Source organism: Drosophila subobscura, chromosome U, assembly GCF_008121235.1.
Source record: "Drosophila subobscura isolate 14011-0131.10 chromosome U, UCBerk_Dsub_1.0, whole genome shotgun sequence".
NCBI lineage: Eukaryota > Metazoa > Arthropoda > Insecta > Diptera > Drosophilidae > Drosophila > Drosophila subobscura.
Window position 1 is genome coordinate 5,117,221 of NC_048534.1, and position 20,663 is coordinate 5,137,883.

At 42.3% G+C, this 20,663-nt stretch overlaps 1 protein-coding gene across 13 annotated transcripts in view; it reads right to left on the minus strand.

Annotated features, from left to right (window-relative positions):
• LOC117901252 (protein sickie) overlaps positions 1 to 20,663 on the minus strand; it is a 203,087-nt gene that overhangs the window by 39,739 nt on the left and 142,685 nt on the right. For 4 of the 13 annotated variants that reach the window (XM_034811940.1, XM_034811932.1, XM_034811938.1 and 1 more), the window contains 4 exons: positions 3,949 to 4,535; positions 3,744 to 3,891; positions 3,366 to 3,677; positions 3,126 to 3,152 (listed from right to left, as the gene is read on the minus strand). In XM_034811940.1, coding sequence (XP_034667831.1) covers positions 3,126 to 3,152; positions 3,366 to 3,677; positions 3,744 to 3,891; positions 3,949 to 4,535 — 1,074 coding nt within the window. The remainder of the gene's footprint in view (positions 1 to 3,125; positions 3,153 to 3,365; positions 3,678 to 3,743; positions 3,892 to 3,948; positions 4,536 to 20,663) is intronic. The other 9 variants (XM_034811942.1, XM_034811936.1, XM_034811941.1 and 6 more) reach the window with 5 other exon arrangements.

Genomic DNA, 20,663 nt, shown 5'->3' on the forward strand with positions numbered 1-20,663 from the left:
TTTCAATCTCTATTTGTTCAAATTTACCAAATGGAGTTCGGGGCGCCAGACACTTGCAAATTTCCGTTTGCGGTTCCACAGTTTATTAGGCCAATCTCTGTGCCCCCGTACACTGCTGAATGTTGAATACTTTTGGGCTGTTCAGCCACAAACACACACTCAAACTCTCACGTATGTAGACACAGAACCACTTCCATTTCCGTTTAATTCTGTTACAAATTCACTGAAAAGAGTGTGTGTGCCATGGCTATGATAAGGGTTTGAGTGGGGGAAAGAACATTGCGTGCAGGCTCCCTAGACAAATTGTCATAAAATGCAGAGATTTTCCAACCACACTCAGAGCCAAAGGCTCTGCTGATGGACTGGGTACGTAGGATAAGGGATAAGGGACAAGGGAAGTGAGAAGAAGCCAAGAAGTCCTACTGTGCTGTCCACTCCGCTGGCTGCCTGCCCTGTTCCTTCTTTGCTGCATTGTCCACTCAATTCCTGCCCTGAGCGCACTGCTCCTTCTCCTACTATATGTATTTCTCTGCTCTGATAACTCTATGACTTTAATGGCATTTTGCATGCAAATCTAATATTACGTATACGTCATGTGTGTGTGTCGTGTGTGTCTTCCCCTTTGCTGTCATGTGTAACTGTATCTCTCGGCTGCCATGTTTGCATTTCACTAGTGAGACTTGTGTCGGTTTTCCTCTGAGGCCGCCACATACCACACTATTGTGTGTGTGTGGGTTTTGACTGTAAAATTTGATAACAAGCCACCAAACTGGTTTTTGCGGAGGGACTCGTTCCCCCACTCTACAACTTTTCTCACACTTCCGTTTGCATAATTGATGTGTGTGTGGCAGAGACCATTGAAAGCAAGCGTCGCTCTGGGAGGGGGGAAGCTCTCTCTCTTTGATAGGAGCAAAGTAACAACGAAAGCAGATTAGTTTCGGAAGGAAAACGGAACTAGAAAGAGGTGCCATAGTACACACAGGACACAGCATCGGCTAAGGTTTCCCTTTTTTGGGCAGGGCTTAGCAGTGCATGCCAGATTTCTGCCAGATTTAAAAGTGAAATTTAGTGGCAACTGATAAATGATTTATTTTGCAATAGAAGCTGCGGAACTAGTGGATGCTACAATGCTGTGGCACTATCATTTGTTCGATGTTGTATCGAAATCCTTTTGTTATTTAATTAAACAATTTTATTGAGCTGCATTGCTCTTATATTTATGTGTCAAAAACAGAACTAACATCGAAAGTTTGTTGTTTGCTGTTTTTACAGAGATTTCTGCAATATTTTATTGAAGTCAAAATAATACAAAAAAAAGAAAAATATCTGCTAAACAATTGATAGAAAAAAGCTCCTCTGAATATGGATTGTTCTGCATATACTTTTTAAATTTCATTGAAAATCTATTACCCACATTCTGGCATTGAATTGACAATAGAATTATTTCCACACCCCCGTAAAATCTCTGATATAAAAGCCCCTCTTTCTATACAAGCCCAAATTAATAACAAACTTCATTTTTTTCACCGAATATTTTTCCAATTTAATCCTCTGCTTTCCGCGCCCACTTGTTTTTCATATTTTCCACTGCCGAGAGAGTTGGCTTTTTTTTCGCTGCTGTGGAACAGTTTTTAATGAAGCACTTGACTTTTGGTCGACACCCAACTGCATTGGCAGGTCGAAGGACCAACAGCAGAACAACAGAGCACTCGGAGTCGTAGCCAAAAAAAAAACACAAAAAAAGGATTTGCAGCAGAGAAGAAGTGGAACTGCGTTCAAGTCAAAGGTTCAGCAAACCTATTGACATGTCAAATAATAATCTGGCCTTCCATTCAGTACCTGCTCCTTCTGCGGCAGTTCCCAAGCCCCTTTTTTTCCAAGTTTGCCATTTGCCATTTTCTCTGTTTTTGTTCCCTTTTTTTCGGCCCCACACTTGTGTTTTTTTCGCACCCCCAAAGAACTTTCACCTTGTCTGCGAAACCTGAGAACTTTTCGCTTTAACTATATGGGCGTGTCTCGGCTGCAGGCTCCTCCACCTCCTCTTCCTCCCTCGTGTGCGATGAACGGTTTTAAGTGAAAACTTTAAAATATGCACAAGAACAACGAGCGACACATGGGCAAACGAGCAAATGGCGGCCGACCCCCGAAGGTGACTTGGGTTTTTGGGTTGGCATTTAACCCGACGCGTGGAAAAATGTATGTACGGGGATACCAAAAAAGAGAAAACTGTTTGCATACTTGAAGGCAGGAAAACACACAGAGGCAGGCAGGAAGGCAAACGAGCGCACGTGAAAAATATGGAGAAAAATGTGTACGTAAATCTATCAAATATGCAGCAAGCAAAGACACACAGGACCCCGACTGACAAAACAATTTAGAAAAGGTTTTCCCGTATGCAAAGTGGAGTTAAGCGGCTTATGCAGATTAGTGATGGTTAGTTTATAATACCGTTTTGGGGGGTTTTCTAATCGAAAGGTTGGTGGTTTTTAATGATTTTCAGATGATTTAAACTGGAACCGGGAACAGATGATTTACCAAAAATGAGCTAACTTGAATAAGGAAAATGCTAGTTTTTTATCCAATACTCTATCCAAACCATTACAAATATCGAAAATATTTATACCAAAGCACAAGGAAGAAGTTAACCTCCCACAACACTATATCGATTCATCCTAGAACTGCTTTCTCCATACATCATTCATTCGTTTGCATATAACCTTCTACTTTTTCTTCGAACATCTTCAACTCCTCGGTAGGAACATCCTCCATTTCCCAAGTACATAATGAACACTCGTCGTCTAATGCCTGGGAGACAGACAGACTTCTGCGACAAGTGCAACAGAGTCCCAGACATGCACGAAACACGACTCTGCCGCCCGCACCGCTTCTGCCTGCCACGTGTGTGTGTGGCGGCAGCACTTTGTTATCAAGTATGCAACATGTAAAATGCAAATTGCGAACGCTATAAAAAGTGGCAACAAGCTGAGGACAGAGGCTGGCTGCTGATTGTTTTCGATACGTTTTTGGGCGTGGCAAAAGCAAACAAAAAAAATGTGAAACTTGAATTCCTGTGAGAAATGAAATGTGCGAAAAAAAGTGCGAGAGAAAACCACTTTTTTGGTCACCTTGGATATGTCCTTTCTTGTAAGTAGCTGTCGAAGGGAAAAACAAACAACAAATGGGAAATAAATATAGAAAATAGGAGGAGAAATACACAGAGAAAAAGGAGGCAAGTCCAGAGAACAAGTTGAGAAATATTTTGAGATAAATTGGATACAAATTCAGGGTAAAAATATAGAGAAAAAAGACAGACACAAGGTAAAACGTGCAGGAAAAAAGGTTGAGTCACAGAAAGACAAACCCACCTGATGCTATTACTCCGATTCATGCGTGGACTCTGCACATAGGGCGACTCATTGCCCTGCATTGGTTGCATTTGTCCACCGGGGGGCAGGCCACCCGCCGATCGATTGTGTATCATCTTGTGGCCATGGCGGGTCATCGCTGGCGATCCAATTTGCAGCTGCTCAATGGCATCGCCATCAGAGAGACGTGAACCCGCCGTATTGCTATGCTTCAGCCACATGGCATACGAACTGTATTCGGGCTTGACTTCCGCATAGGTCTGCGTATCGGAGAGGGAGCCATCGTGTCGTGTGCCCGGGCGATTGGACATTCTTTGGGGGCGAAAGAGAAAGGTTTAGTAATAATATTTATAGGAAATATTTTTTCGCCATACTTACCTATGCTGAAAGACATGCATATCGCTGCCTGGTTTTGGCAAACTATGCGATCCTGTGGCCAAACGTTCGCGTATCGATTGACTCAACTGCGCTGCTGTCGGTCCTGTCAATGAGAAGCTGCGACATTGGGTATTCGGTGGTAGCTCTGCTAAGGAAAACGGAATTAATATGTAGGTAATCAAAGTTTCCTTCAGGCTGCACTCACTGTTCATGTCATTGGGCAATGTTTGTGTGCCGGGCGCAATCTTCCGTCCATTTGCTGTCCTTGGGACTGCCGACACATGGGCGGTCCTGCCGCAGGGCAAGCCATTGACCTGCTGCGCTTGTCCTCCTCCTGCTGCCATCATCATGACAATATTCTGCTGCTCTGCCGTTGACGACATGCTGCCATTGGCTCTCTTTACATAGCCAAAACTAGGCGGCACTCCTTTAGTTCGCGACGAAGACGAAGGCGATCCCTGCTTGGAGGATCCGCCACTCCCTCCGCCCATGCTGCGACGCGATGGCGATGATTTCTCCGACGGTTTGTCACCCTTTTGCCCATTGAGGGGCTCTGGCATTTTGCTCCAGTTGTCCCTGCCATTGCGTGATCCCGGACGATGGTGTGGACTGCCATCCATTTTACCACCGCTGTTGTTGTTGTTGATGTGGTTGTTGTTGTGATTGGCTGTGGTGCTGTTGCTGTTGCTGCTGTGGGTGGTGGAGCCGCCGCTGGAGCTGGCCTGACTGGCCGCAGAGCTGCCGTTTGCGGCGGTTCCAATGCTGTCTAGAGAGCCGCGACTATTGCGAATTCTGTTAGGGATAAAGAAGGGGATATGCGAGGTTTAGTTGATGGTTTATTAGAGCATTACATTTGGATAATATAACGAAAGGTCTTTCATTTCGTGTACAGAAGAATGCGTCAAATGCCTTACACTTTTCCACATCAAAAAAACATATTTAAATATCAAACAAACTTATTTTAAAGTTCAACAACTTTGCAGACAAATTTTTTATGCTTCTCTCCCTCTCTCTTCATCTCTGTCCCCCTGTTTTTTTGCACATAAATAAGCACAAAAGATGATTCATTGCTGGCTGGCAAAATGCTAATTGCCACAGCAATATGCAACGAGAAAACAGCAGCACAGCGCACCAGCAGGGGCACAGCCACAGCCACAATCAGAAGAGAAGCTGTTAACGTTAACAACACGGCGTGTACTTAATTTACATAGCGATCCCTTAATGGCGGGAATAATTTATGCAAGTCGACGCTTAAAATTGCTCCAGATACATCTTATATAATTTATGGTCGTATGCCAAAAGTCCAGTCAAGTGCGAAAATGATTGAGGGAATTAAAGCAGAAAAAACATCAGGGGCGCAGGGAATTATAGAAAGGAAAATCTGCCCCAAAATTTGCACTGAGAAAGAGAAAATCTTTCCCCAAATGCAAAGATAGGAAAGGGAAAATTTCTTCACAAAACGTAAAAGTCATTGAAGAAGATTTCCTGTAAAATATTGACTGATGGCAGAAAGCACAAAGTGTAAAAGTGAATGCAGATTGAAGCAATGAAATGAGCTGTCCAAACAAATGCCAAATCAACTGGCAAACAATTCAACAATGTAAATCCAAAAGAAAGTAAAATCCCAGACAAAGGCGAACAATGAATAAATTCAGCAGACAATCCACAAATGCTACGCTTGCCAAGTGGCCGCCTGAACAGCAAAAGGCGTCAAAGAACGACAGACCACTTTCGAGTGTTTTCCAACAAACGGCTACAATTTTCAATTAAAATGACAAAAGATGTGCTCGGAACGTGCAATCCACTCCTACAAAAAACACTCAAGAGGAGTCGTTCGTCCTGGCCATGAAATTGCATGTCTAGGCTGCTTAGACTTGGGCCAGAATGAACAGCAGTGTCATGTCTGTTTGGCTTCTATATGGCGCATACATCAAAACTAATTGGGCGTGTCCGAGTGCGGCAATAAATAATGTTATTTATTTTGTAGTGAAGCGACAGACAGACAGTTGAAAAAGATGTTTGCTAAAGGAAAGGGGTTCGGTTTAAGGAGGTGGGGAATAGGAATAATTTTCTTGGGAAAGTTTTGCTACAAAAAAACTTTATGGGAGCAAAGAAATCTTTACACCAAATCTATGCTAAGCAACTCTCTATATTTTTAAAAGCATTAAACACCCATTCTCACTCCTATTTCGATTCAGAATTTGGCGCAGATTTCCATTTTTGTTATCAAAATAAATGTTTGTTCATTTCAAAAAACCATTTCCATCTCATAACCATGCCCAAAAACTCATTTCTTTCACACATTACTCCCTGTCCATTCCAAATCTCCCTTTTTTGCAGCCATTTCTACCATTTATGTTTGTGTTTGGCAAACTTTTCATCCTCCTTAAAGCAACAACAACCAAAAAGGGGCGCACAGCATATTTGGTAGTTAAATTTCATTATCTGGCAAAAAGCAAAGGCGAAAAATTGTGCAAAATAGGAAAACAAAAAAAATAGGAGCACAGCACAAATATTTTTCCATCAGACTTTTGCATTCTGCCTTTTGGCTTTGGCATCAAATTTAATAATAGCAATTTGCAGGCAGAGTTCTCTCTCCCTGGTGCTTGATTTGATTGCATAACAAAGAGGGCCCGGAGGAGGGTCCAGAGCATGGTCCAATGCAAAGTCGAAACGAAACGAGCGAAAAGCCTAATAGATTAACTAATTTTGGCTGCTTTTCAGCGCGATTTTTAAATTCAATTAAAGCTATAAAGCACAGTGAAATGTGTGTGCTTCTATGATATAACGCTGCCAAAAGCGCGGAAATTAATGCCAAGCTAGCATGAAAGAGCTCTTTTGTACAGGATTCGAATACCCTTTACTAAACATGGGAATTAATGCATTTAAAGAGTGTAAAAATTAGACAAATATTTTTGTAAAGCTTATAGAAAAATGGCCTTCCAAGGTAGCATCGGATAGGTCTCTACGTACCCTAAAAATAACTTAGATAATTATGTTTAATTTCTTAATGATAAAAAATATTTATTTTGGTACATCAAATGTTAAGAAAGATTTAAAAACTAGCTATTGAGGAGCGAAAAAGTTTCATAATTACAATTTAGAACAGCTAAAGATCGAACAATTAAGTGATCCTTATGCCTTGCTTTAAAAAAGCTTGTGGTGTTACCTACTTTAATTAAAATGAAAATATAAAAAAAGGTACTACATATTATCTTTCATCATATCAAACAGCAATTGTTCAAATATCCCTTCCTCCAACGACTTACTGGGTATTCTAAGAAAAAAAACAGCTGTCTGGGTCATAAAACGCAACTACACCCTGGCAAGCAATTACCGTTTAGATATGCCCAGATATGAGAGAGTCCGAAAGGGACAGTGTCAGAGAGCACCGAGAGCATAGTGAGAGTGAGAGCAATAGAGAGGGGCAAGGGGCAGGGAACAAATGTTTTTTTTTTGTCCCCTGTAACTGAGACGTCCATTCCGTCGTTCCGTTCCATTCGAGCGTCGTGAGGGTCGTTTGTCTGGAGGCGGAGGAGGTTTGGCTTGTCGTCGTCAGGGGCTCTCCTCAAAGTATGCGTGACGTGACTGTCTTTTTCCCCTTCGACCTCTCTTCCATTCATACATAAAATTGTGTACATGTATACGTGTAGTTGGTGTGTGTTTGCTGCGTGTTTGTGTGGGTGAAAAAAGCCAGTGAAAGTGGCATCAGAAGTGACACATAAAGCTCATAAATTGTCGCGCACTCAATATGCAGCGATGGTTGGGGGACAGGTAATGGGGGTGAGGAGCAATGGGAATGGGAATAGGAATGACAGACACTACCCTGCAAGGTGGCTAGGTGGGAAAATCAATAACGATTGCCCATATCATGGATAGAAGTGGGCATGGGCATGGATATGGGCAAGGGGTTGTGCATGGATGGATGGCTGCCCTCGAGGGCATGCCACTGTACTACTAGGTGAAATCGATGAATAGACAGACATTATTATTATATTACATTTATGCAGTTCCTATCGCATTCAATGCAGCAGGGAAACGGGCCACCAATGGAAGTGCTGATTCGTTATTAAATCAATTGTTTACAAGCCATTAAGCCACTAAAAGGTTTAATTAATATTTCAATTCGATATTTAACACCATTGGAGATTGATAATCTAAAGGGAAAAAGTCATTTCCGATTGCAGACTACACACAATCAATGTTTAAAATCATTCAACAACTCTCTTCAAAGTATTCATCGAGTTTACCCATTCAATAGTTTCCTTCCTTTTATGCAATTTTAAATACAACTCAAATTTGCACACCGGCTGGTTGCATTTCATCAATTAAACAAATTCTTTTCAAGGCTTAAAGATTGCCACGTGCTTCCTGCACCCCCTTTAAAATCCGATTGAAAAACCGCTGCCCAAAAAAATGCAATGGAAAAAGTTCCGCTCTCTCTCTGCGTTTTTTCCGGCCACCATTTTTTGGTTCCTGCAGAAAATGGCGCATAAATTTCCTGGCGTAACTGTCGAAAAAAAAAAGAGGAAAGGAAACACTTTTCTGGCACACACACCGAAAAATTCCGCAACAGACGTCATAAGCAGTGGAAAATACTAAAGAACAGAACAATTGGAATGGGGATTTATAGCCATTATAAGAAATCGAAGAAAAAACTTCGAAAAAAAGTCAAGGAAACCCGAAAGAAATCGAAGGAAAAAACCCAAAATAAATCGAAGGAAAAAACACGAAAAACGGAATGACATTTGAAAGGCTATTTTTTTTTGCCGAATTGAAGAAAAGGCGTCATTAGTAGACAGATAAAATGCGTAATATTTCTCAATTGCATTGGGAACATAAGCCTCAAAGGGCGGACAGTCAGGCAGCTTTACGCAAGAGGTTTGCTAGCTTATGGTTTTGTGAGGAAAATGGGAGAAGAAAAGGAAAGATCTAGAGGCCAATTGAGAATTCGAGTGGTCAAATAAAATAAACTAGTACTTTCGAAGGTACTTTGAGCTTTAAAAAAAAAGGAAAAGGAAATTCTTTAGTTGAAGAAGACTTTGAAATTTAGTTGAACAGAAAAGAAAGATTATTTTCAGCATAACACCAAATAAAGGAACAGCATGAAAAATTAGTAAATGTCCAAGCAGTTTTACTCTTAGTTTTCAACACTTTAAAAATGTAAATCTTAAATTTCTACACATTTCCCTACAAATTTGTTGTACATGAAAATTTCCATATTGATGTTTGGCTGTTTTCCCAAAGCGATTGGTTTCATTTTAATTGGTATTCCCGCCATAAGCCAGCTACCAGCCCCCACAACCAAATTGCTCTATGCTGTGTCCTTTCAGCGTCTAATGTCCATCGTTCATGTCATCGCTGTAATTTTCAACCATGCTCCCACCCTCTAATGCCGAGCTCCCATTTTCGGTGTTGTTTTCCACTCTGTATCGATGTCAGTGCAGTGGCCCCCCCAAGCGTATGCTTTACTTTTTGGGACTCCTAAAAACATGTGGAATATATTTGCAAAAATATATATTTAGTGCGCTGCCATCTGCCGCAGCTCCACTACCCTTCCCACACCCGCTCCATGCATAGCTCTTTGGGTCCTCGGAGTGCAAAAACGAAATTCCATGCATGTCTGCACAAAACTCGTTTCATGGCTTTTAACATTTTTCGACCATTTTATTTCGTTTCCAGAGCAGAGTGGAGCAGAGCAGCGCAGAGCGGCTGCCTTTTGGTAACTAATTTCGTGCATAAAACGTAATTTGCATGGCGAAAGGAAGGAGTGCAAAAGGAGCGCAAAAATAGGGAGAAAAAAAAGAGGAAATGCTGCCCTTAGGTCCTGAATGAGTACACATACCCTGGGAAATCTACGAGTACTTGTCTCTGTGGTAGATGTAAGAATATTGTCAATCGATTTGCATTACACTTCGAAGAAGTTATGGAAAGAAATCTAAAATTTTAAATCCGAGAGATTTAGTTGAAATGTCCTTAGAAATTTAAACGTTTTTCTTATAGAGACTCCATTCTGGTCGCTTGTTTCCACGCTCGTAATCGAATTTGGACGCTTTTTGTACTCCCATATATATTCCCATTTTCACTCATTCAAACTCTCTGCAAAACCCAACATCCCTCTCTATTTCCAGGGTATTCACTGCAATACTAAAGCGAAAAGCCATAAACAAGCGGTTGGTCCGGTCCGAGTCTCTGCGCTTTAGTGTTTGAAGCTATTTAATTTTTGTGTTTTGTTTTTGGTAAATATTTCCCCCCCTCTTTCCAGCACCCTGCCATGATGTTCGTGTTTTACTTTTAATTTAGTCGCGCTAATTTATGCCGTGGCCGAAAAGCACGTGTTCGTTCAATTTAAATGAAAAGTGTACGAGGGAAAAGGAGCGTTCAGGGGGAAGCAGGGAGCAGTGTGGCACAGAGTGTGGTCTGCGGGTGAGGGTGGAGTACCACTCGGTGCTTCAGAGGTGGCAACATATTCGCGTAATTGCCGGCGACGCTTCTAATTGACAGTTTTTGGGCCTCCTATTTTTTTTTTGTTGGCTGTATTTTATTTTGTTTTGGGGTCTGACTTTTTAGTGGGATAATTAGGCGTGGAATTTCGAGGTCCTTGACAAAAATGGTGACCTGTGACCCGAATTCAAACAAGGTATTACCAGCCATTACCCAACCATTAACCCAAGCTCGTGGCGTATGGAGAGTGATGATGATGATGAGCGGATTGGCAATGGTAAGGAAATAAAATAAAGTGCCTGCCCAAAGGAAGAAATTACCTAAATGCAGTGGAAAGACGAGGATTTTCTAGGCACAAAAAATGGAAAACGAAACTACCGCCTTTGAGGTCAAATTTAGAAGAGTTTCTTAAGCGAGGCCATGCAGTTTTGGGCTTTTTATATTGAAGTAAAAAATGAAGTCGAAAGACAGCACTTCGTATCTCTAGTTTCAGTCTCTATCTCTTGGCTACATTATCTCCACTTATCCCTGGCTTCCCTTTAACCCCCTGCTGGTTATTGTCCCCTCTGTTGTGTGTGTGTTTCCCCCCTCTTTAATTTGTAGCTGCTTTAATTAAAAATCTGTAACTACTAGTGGCCCAGCTACCCTATTCCCCGCAACAGCCACCGAGTGCTTGCCGATGAGGCATACAACTTTTGTTTAGCATATTAACAAAGTTTAGCGCTTAATTTAATTTGCATTTGTTTGTGCGTTTCTTTCTCGTTTCTTTTTCGCCGCTCGCTGGTTAAACTCTTCAAAGTTTTTGCCGTCTAGGAATTTTCATTTGCTGGGAAAACTTCTGCTGGCCCGCGCCTCTCTGTCCTTTGAGCTAGTTAAAGCTTTAACTGGGTTCTATTCTGGGTTTATTCTGCGCCAAGAACTCACTTTCATTGTGGCCCATAATTCATGGACGACAGTCCCAGGCTCTGACACATAAAAAAAGGGCACAAGAATTTCCTTCGGGGGACAAATGTCGGTTGCATAATTGATGTGTGTGTGTGTGTGTGTGTGTGTGACTTCTCTTCTTTTTTCTGTTTCTCTGTTTTTATTTTTTTTTTGTAATTACGAGAGGGGTGGGAGGAACCCTCTATGGATGGATGGATGGGTGCGCTATCCCTTGTAATCCTTGACACAGTCCGAACACAGCAAGAAGAAGGCCTTCCTCCCTTCTTCGCACTCAAGCGAGTGTCGAATGGCGAATGTCGGAATGGCCTGCTGCCATTCACAAGGCCAAAAGCGTAACAGCAACAGAAAACAGCGAAAAACTCAGCGAAAAGTACACACAATCACACATAGACACACTCACACACATACAGCTGAAGGTTGCGTGCCAACTCATCTCTCGAGGCTTTGGGGCATGCCTCTCCACCTTCACCTCCGCCTCCTATTCCGCCTTCTCCTACTGAGCCTCCGCCGCCTCCTCCATGTTCGACACTTTTATTAATGCGCTTGTAACGCCCATAAAGCTGTCAGAATTCCATTCATAGAATGCTATCGTGTGGGAGGATTGTATGCTGGTTCCTTCCTCTTCCTGTGCGCCGATAAGTCAGTTCAGTCAGTCGTCCTTCTACTTTTTGTCGCCTTTTGCTGCCTTCCTGGGTGGCTGCCTGCTTGTTGCTTCTGCCGTGCCGCTCGCTGACAGTTTTAATAAATGAAAAGGCTCAACGCAACCGGTACAGGACCCAGTGCCTGGATTGTTAACAAAAGGATTGTTGAATTTCCGGCTGTTTGCTTGAGGCATGCAAACCATTTAATTGGGCGAAAATTGGCGAAAAATATCAAACATTCATGAAACGACAAGCAGTCAGCAAAGAGAATGCATTGACAAAATTGTTGAAATATTTAGACAGTGCGAAACGGACGGAAGAACTGACTAGAAAAGGAAACTTTATGTATAATTCTCCCAAAGAATTATAGTTTCATGAATCCAAGAGCCACGAAAGGCAACACTATATGCAACCTTCACAAATCTCCACTTTGACCTTTAAAAAACTCATCTTTAGTTCACTTTTGCAAAGTTTTTCTTGACTTAAAAAATGCACAAATGACCTTTGAAAGATATCCGAGCATTGTAGAGAAAGTTTATCTATTAGTTAAACATCAAAGTACAGGACCACCAGTCGTAGTGCTCTTTTCAATTTACCGTGCAGTTGTAACCTTTGAGCTTTAAGTAAGAGTAAACTTTCCCCCAACACTCCTCCCACCCACCAATGCCAGAGCATGTCAGGGAACTGTTCCGTACGCTGAGAACCTGTTTAGTCTGCTCATTAATAAACTCATTTGTTAAGTTACTCTGTAGTTTTGCACCGACATCCGCCTTCTCCTTTGACTGCTTCTCCCACTGCTCCCTCCACCTGCTACTACCCCTGTCCTCTGACTGCTCCTCCTCCTTGTGTCATTCCAGCTACTGGCTTCTGCCTGTCATTTGGCTGCCACTTCAGTCAAGATGGAAGACACGCAAATGGCTGGCACCGCCTACCCCTTGGTGATCCCATTTGCTCACCCTTGCTGCTGCTTATTCAACTTTGCTGTGCTAATCACATTTTCCTCATCGATTTTCCATATGAGAGACACACCTCCAGCACCATAATTGAGGGCCAAAATATGTAAAGGATCAGCCAGGAGGAGAGTAGCTTAACCTGAAGGAACTAAATATATTGCCATTTAGCGTATGGCCCTAAATCATGCAAAACTGTGTCTCTGTGTGTTGCCGCATTTGTGTTGTTGTTGTTGTTGGCTTTTGCTGTGGTATTTCGCCACTTGACAGTTGCCACACTGCGGCACAACTCGTTCTCGAACTGCGTTTTTAGGCCAACCCGTTTAACCCATTTTATGCGGCCATTTGCATGGGAACTATCCCCATGCCCATGTCCCGTTCCCATTCCCCTGCAACGATTCCTGGCCATGTCCTTCCTGTAGCCCGTGTGTTCTTTCCCCCCCGAACAATAGTGTGAAGCCCGCTCCCTTGCTCACTCTCTCCATAAAACTTGTATATATGCCAGAGAGGCGTTTTTATTAGCCTCCGACTGTCTTACATAAATTTAACATTAAATTAAGTGCCATTTTGGCCAGAGGAGGGTTGCACGCGGCCGAAACCCAAACCCAAATTAAAGAAGAGCAATAGAAAAAACACAGCAAGAGGAGCAAAGGGGGGGACACGTAAACCCCCCAAGTTCATTGCACTTTAATGAAGTTCCGAGGCGATGGGCAAAGGCAAAAGGCCATGGCAAATGCTAGGCAGAGGGAAAGAGGTGTGGCAGTGATTGTTGTAGTTCTCTTAGAGATTAAGGCAAAGGCATTGCATGATTTCCTTCTAGGGTTAGTCTTATCTTTCGGCAGATAGCAGGTTTTGGGCCGGAAAAGAAGGCTCCTTAAATATGCGATAAATCACTGAAGTAACTTTAATTAATTTAAAGCTAGTCTCATTTAATTTGAACAGCAAATGATTGCCAGAGAAAAAAAATTTTAAACAAATATTCTCTAGTGGGGCAATCGTGATATGACATCAGGATCCTTGTACTAAAACCAGATAATGCTTTCAAAATGATAACAGGTTTAAAAGTTCTAGGGATTACCTAAAATTACCTCAAAATTCGAAGCAAATCTATGCAGGAGAGCATTGTTCGTAAATCTAGAATGCATTTTGGTATTCATAATCGATCACGAAGTACTCCAAAGGAAAAGACTCTCAGGGAAATTCTTCTATTGTATTCCACCCCCAAGGCTGTTGTCTGCCTCAAAGCGAGACGCACTACGATCTATAGATTTAATCTACGGATAAAAAATAGAAAATGCAAAATGAAGAGCAAGTTCCAAGGGTCTTCCTTAGTATTCTCATATTTCCAAGCATACTTCTTGCCAATTTTTTAATTTAAACATTTTTCATGGAGTAAATCTCTTGGCATTAGATTAAAATACATTCCAATAACTATTTCCCCAAGTGCAATGCTTAGCCAAAGTTTCTGTATCCTTCCCATAATCCCACATCCTTAATTTCCCCTATCCAAAAACTCATTAAACTTTCTGCTTAGATACTTTTGTATCTGCAAATGGAAATCCACTACTAAATTAGCTACTTCATTTAATCTGACTTTGGTTCATCTTTGCATCTGCTCTCGAATGGGGATGGAGTTTCTTCCCCCATATGGCGGGCGCCCATCGCCCGACATGAGGCTTAGCCCCCGCTTAACCCTCTCTGGTGCTTACTCGTACGAGGCGCGTGCCCAAAGCCGCTTAGCTCATTGTAAATTCTAACCAAAGAGCCTGGCGAGAGTAGCACAGAAGCACAGAAAGTCCATAAGGTAGAGAGAGATGGCAGCAGCGTCCTGCCTGTTGCTGTTTTATGTCGCCCTAGCCGCAAAAGATTTATGGCCATTGACCGAGCAAAATGTTGAATGAAATGTCTGCCTGACATTTAAAGTAATTGCTGAAATTGATAGACAGCTGATGGATCGAGGAAGGGGTGGAGTTATCTATCTATGGGGGGAACTCGATTCGAGGTATCCACAGACCGAAACGGAGTTGGAGAGCAGCGACGACTAACGGACTGACTGACGGACATGTGTGAGCCACTGGACTCTCCTCGTGGAGTGTTTTTGTTTGTTTTACCTTTTGCCCTCTCGCATACCCTTCTTGCTTTTTATGACTCTCTCTATCCCTCTTTAAATACAACTTCCACAGAAACAGAAGGACAAACCAAACACAAACACATACAGAGGGTAGAGATATGGAGTTGCAGGACATTCACACAAATAGAGAGAGGGCGAGAGGAGATGGAATTCCACACTACACAGTAAACAAAAGCTAGAAGTTGAATGCCCCCCCGGGGACACAGGACATCCCACAGTCATTGACATCTCCACATCACTGACGCTGCCGCTGCTGCCAGTGCTGCTCCTCCATTTGCCTGCCCCCAAAATCACGGCTCAACTTCTTTTAATTAAACAACATTTACCTTTAGCTTTACCTCTTTGCTACTACACAAATATTGAACCAGTTCCGGGCACACCACTCATATCCACAAAAACAAACACGCCGCAAAGTAGGCAGCCGAAAATATGACGAGAATTTTTGAATGGCACAACTATGAAATATTTGATAACACTTTTCAACGGTCACAAAAATATCTTGCAGATATTAATCCGTATTAAATTTCTTTTATATTTATTACTAAGCAAGTTAAACTTTCATTTAAATGTTCAATTTGTTTGAAATATTTTAATAACACTTAAAATCTTCTTCGAATATTTTTAGACTTAGATTTTCTAACGAAACTTTTGTCGTTTTGCCGTCAACATTTTCTTGTGGCAACCGCAATGCCCGAGTGCCCAAATACGTTTACGTTTCTTGGGGTTGCGCCACGTTCAGTGGGAAAACTCACCAGTTCGAAAAAGAGCACGGAAATTCGAAATACAACCAAGAGAGAGAGAGCGGCAAAGAGTCGCCAAAGAGAAGGAAAAACTCAGGCAAAGAGCGAAGCCAAGTCCACTGCCTGTCGGCGTTTTTGTGTGTTGAAAGTAAAAGGTGTGTTGGTTGGTTGCAACACGAGGCAAAGGCAGAGGTGGCAGTGGCAGTGCCAGTGCCAGGAGACACCTGCCCGCCCACCTGTGTGCGAGTTGTTTCGCATTTCCAGCCTTTTGGCCTGTGCTTTTTTTGTTTTGCCTTCCCTATGGACCCGGCCAAGCCACGCACTTGTTTAATAGTTAAGCAGCCCCCGGGCATGATTATTTATGAAGGTTGAAACACAAACGTACACCGTAGGGCTGAGGCGAATGTTGTTGGCTGGCAAAAGTGTGCAAAAGGTTTTTGTGCCAAGGAAATTCATGAATGAACGAAGATAACGTTTTCTTATTTAAATGTTTGCCAAGCAAAGGACATTTGTGTGGAAGTTTGAAGCTAAAAAATTACATTTTGCGACTATTTCCAATTTTGAAGTGTTCAAACTCGGCTTGCAAGAGAAAAAGCTTTTAGGGTAAATCAAAAATGATTTAAAAATCAATCTAATGAATAAATGAATATTAATAAAAGGTATTTGTAAATGTAGTCATCTAAATACATTGATTTAAGTGTAATTTAACTTATGGTTATCTTTATGCACACATTTCCATCTAATTGTGTACAGAAAAATCCACTACTCTACAGAAACTTCATAAACTACAGGGATTCATCTATGCCAGAGTTTTTGGTTTATAATCCAACACTGCCTCAACTCCTTAATTACTCCTAATTTAAGTTCCTCCTTTTGACAAAACTAAAGAGTATTTGCCTTTTTTTCCCCAGCCAGCCACACAGCAAAAGTTTCCCTTCGCATTCCCTCAACCACAAAGGAACCAAAAGAATCTTATAAATATTTCATAAATTCATTTAAACTCTCCTTCTTTTAGTTCCCGATTGAGGGTTTTCCTGCTTCCTGTTTGAGGGTTTTCTTGCTTAGTTTTCCGGCTTTTCTCTCCCTCTCTCTGCCTCACATTGTTCGTGCACTTCCATGTGATATGTGAATCATGCTACTCAGAAGCGTCTCTGAAGCAGGGGAATTTCATTGCTCAATATGTCAAAAGTCCACGCGCCTCCACACACCCCTTCACACTTGCATGTGGGAGGGTTGTTCTGCCCCTCTGTTGGCCTCTCTCTCTCTCTCTCCACACAAATGCCAGACTGTCTGCCAAAAGCAACAAATGGTTCGAAAGAGAGAACAGAGCTCGAAATCAACTTAAGAGCGAAATTGCAGTTCGAAAAACCTGAGACTCTTTTTTTGCCTCTCGGTTTTAGCCATCATTCAAAAAAACTAAAACTTGTTTCGCATTTGGCATTGTTTGGGCGTTCGATAGACCAGGTTTTTGGGTACAACGCCATCAAAAATAATTGAGCCAAGGGCGGGCTGGTTCTTGTCCAAATAAAAATGCAACTAAAAGAGTGCAAAATTGAGGTGCAAGTGAATGAAAAGCGAAAACTTGATTCGTTGTTGATTGGCTGCGCTGCGCTGCTGGAAAAACTTGTTGAGAAAGAAGAAAAAGTCCAACTGCGAGTAATTGGCAGTGCGGTTATCCATAACCACTGAAGAGCTTTATTTCCATCACTTTTTGCACAATTTATATTCCATAATCATTAATCATCGAGTGGGCATGGAAGAAGACTCCCTATCAATCATTAAATCATCGCGTGGCACTTGCAAATATTGTAATTAGGAGGAGGCACAAACCAGATGTTGGTCGAGGAAATAAATTTCAAAAAGATTTATAAATGGGAAAATTGTATAATTGTAATTTAAAAGTTGAATAAACTTTTTATAAATCATTTTCCAGAACAAAGAAGGAGGAAGTTCATTTGTACTTGAAGCGAAAAAGCGAGGTGGGAAAGGGTTATAAAATGTCTTGGGAATTGCAGAGATGAATTGGCATAATGCTACTAAAGAAGAGAAGAGTGGAAAAGTGAGAAAACATTCGAAATAGTAAAAACTTTATAGTTTTTTCTTTTATCCATAAAAAACTAGACCTCTATTCCTAGAGGTTTGATGTTCACAGAATTCCCCGAGGAATAAACATATTATTATCATTAATCTATAAGTGTTTCCGCCTTAAATATTCACAAAAGCACAGCCCCAGCAAAAATCTTAAAAACAAACACAATTTTTAAAATCTTTCCTTCTTCTCTCCCCATTTTTCTCTCACTGTAGTCATGTAGTCCAATGAAAATACCCAACCCAAACATATACTTAACGCCTCACACGTTAATAATTATTGCGAAAAGTACAAGAATGTGGCAGCAGCAGCCAGCTATGCCAAAGTTATTGGAAAACGATTAAGCCAACGACTAAGCCGAGCAACAGCCAGACACACAGAGAGCCACAGAGTCGCTTTCGGGCATATTCAATCCCCCCCATATACGAATGTATCTGTTCAACTGCACGCGAGCATATGTACGCGTGTGTGTGTTATATCTGTGTTTCTGTTGTTGTGTATTTTTTGTGGCATGTGGAAAGGTCAGTTATGGCTTAAAGGCTTATGTTTGCTTTTGCCACACGCTTTGCTTTGAGTTGCTTTTAATTGTTTAGCAGCTCGGGCCAGCAATGCAATGCCAATGCTGTGCGAGTTTGATTGGAAAAATAGGAACAGAACGGCAACACGGCGGACGGAAAAATTGCTGTATAATAATCTAGCTGATTCTTTGTTTTTATAATACGGAAAAGTGCCGCCTCGAAAGCACTAAATGTCGAGCACCAACCAACAACCAAAATGCACTTCTTTGATAACTGACGAATTGTTTTATGACTAGGTCTGGGGCGGCTACAAGATCTCATTGCGAACAGTACTCAAGGATCGGCCGCTGAAACACCTCCTGGGGCTCCCCGACCACCCTCGCCAAGCCCGACCAGAACAAAAATTTGTTAGTGCTAGTTCAAAACTTCAAAAAAACCCCTAAATATGGTGGCGCCACACTCTGGTAAGCAAATAGCGCCATCTAGAGCTCAAGAGCTCTCCCATTTTATTTACATGGAATCTACATGGCGCCCTCATGGGTAAGCGGGAGTGCCGCGAACTACAAACTCTGTTGACACAGCGAATGTTGAAGTAATGTTAAAGATAATGTTATGTTAACGCTAATGTTAAACGTCCATCCTTGATCTTTTTACAACTACACCAGCTGTTATTATGTCGATTTCTGCACTGTTTTTGGTCAAATCGAAACCACTAGAAATAGGATAGTCCAGGGAATATTTGGTAAACCGAATACAATTAATTTGGGTGATACTTTTTGGAAGTACCGAACTATAGCACTGCTCTTTAGGATCTGAAAAACCAATCCAGGCTCTTGAAAACCGTACAAACTAAAAGTCGGGTTTTGCTTTATGCCTTACCAAAATAGTATGCACTTAATATGAAAGCCTCCTGCCCCCATGTCAATAAAAAATATGTTTCATCATATTCCGGAAAAAAGAGCGTGAGCGAGAGCCCACCAAATTGAATAAAGCCCGAAATTTCCAGTTCATTTAACGCCAGAAAGGCACTCCACTTGGCGGAGTCCCCCCACAAAAATATGAGTATGATAAAAATGAGGCCCATATCGAAAGGAGGCAGGGCAGGCGACAAGGTCCCGTCCGGTTGCCATTGAACACTCCAGTGGACAGCAGGCCAGGGTCAGAGGGTCAACGGGGAGTGGGGAAAAAACAGGTGGAAAGGCTGGACATATTTAGACCTCGCTCCAGGCCTTGGTTCACTGAATATCGAATTGAATTAATACAAACATTTTCGTTTTTTTTTGTACGCGAAAAAGTGCGAGTTGAGTGGCGAAAATGTATTTTCAATTTGCGGCAAATGTGGCGGGCAGCTTTAAGCGGGGTCCAGGGCAATTTCGAGCAGGGAGAAACAGTTTTTCCTGTGGAAAACTGTGTGTGAAAATGGCTGCAGCACACGCCTCAGCCATAAATCAAATGAATTGAAAAATGCGTTATTAAATAAAATGGTAGCAATGGAGGAGGAAAGGCAGTCAGTTGTGCAACCAGCCGCACCGGCATATGTGTGCGGCGTCCAGTCGGGAGTCCCTCCCCGTCTCCTTGTGTGTCTGCTTGGCATGCACCTCCCAGCTGGCTGTTCTGTCTGCTTCCTCTGGGTGTACTTTCCACTTGTGCGAGTATCCTGGCTGCATTTTGATTTACTTTCATGGCTAGACAACTGCAAACTGGCGACTGCCTTCGGCAGCGTCGGGCTAGTCATGTCGAGGCGTCATAAGCTCGCTTCTGGACCCCCGTTTTACCTTACTCCTTTTCGCACTTGTTGGGCTTCCACAAATTATGTCCTGCAGGTGTCTGCTCCGCAACTGATTAGCCCTGCCCCCAGAGAGAGAGAAAGAGAGAGAGACGACCCTTTCGGGTGACACTAATGCGACAGGTTGCGGCGGCGTGCATTAAAATTCAATTACAAAACATTTTTCCTTTTTCTCCATCAACTGCAGTACGTGACCAAGGGCTCAAGAGTCAGCACAGGGTCAGAATCTTTCTGAGAATGAGGAGTAGGAGGTGGAGTAGGTGGAGGAGGGTCTCTCTGTGGCCACTTGGGTCCACTTTCTGCCTCTCTTTCACTCCCTTTCTAAAGCAGCGCTTCGCTGACAGCCGCGACAGCTGTTCCTATTTATAGAGGGATCATCATCAGGCAAGCGCTCTGCCATGGCCCATGGCATTGCATTAATTTCATAGATCAAACGGCGCGGCACGCAGTCGGAAGAGCCGCAAAACCTAATGAAAATGTGAAAACTCTCACAGTCCTTGCTTATTTTCATTTTACCCCTCCCTCGACATCTCTTGTCCATCCATAAGCGCTTTTTAATGAAATGCGTTGAGTTGTGGAACATGAGTTGGGGCATGCATTGTGGCTGTGTCTGTGGCTATGGGGCAAAGCTCCAATTCTGACAAGTGCCTTATGAAATGGATGATGTGTTTTTTAT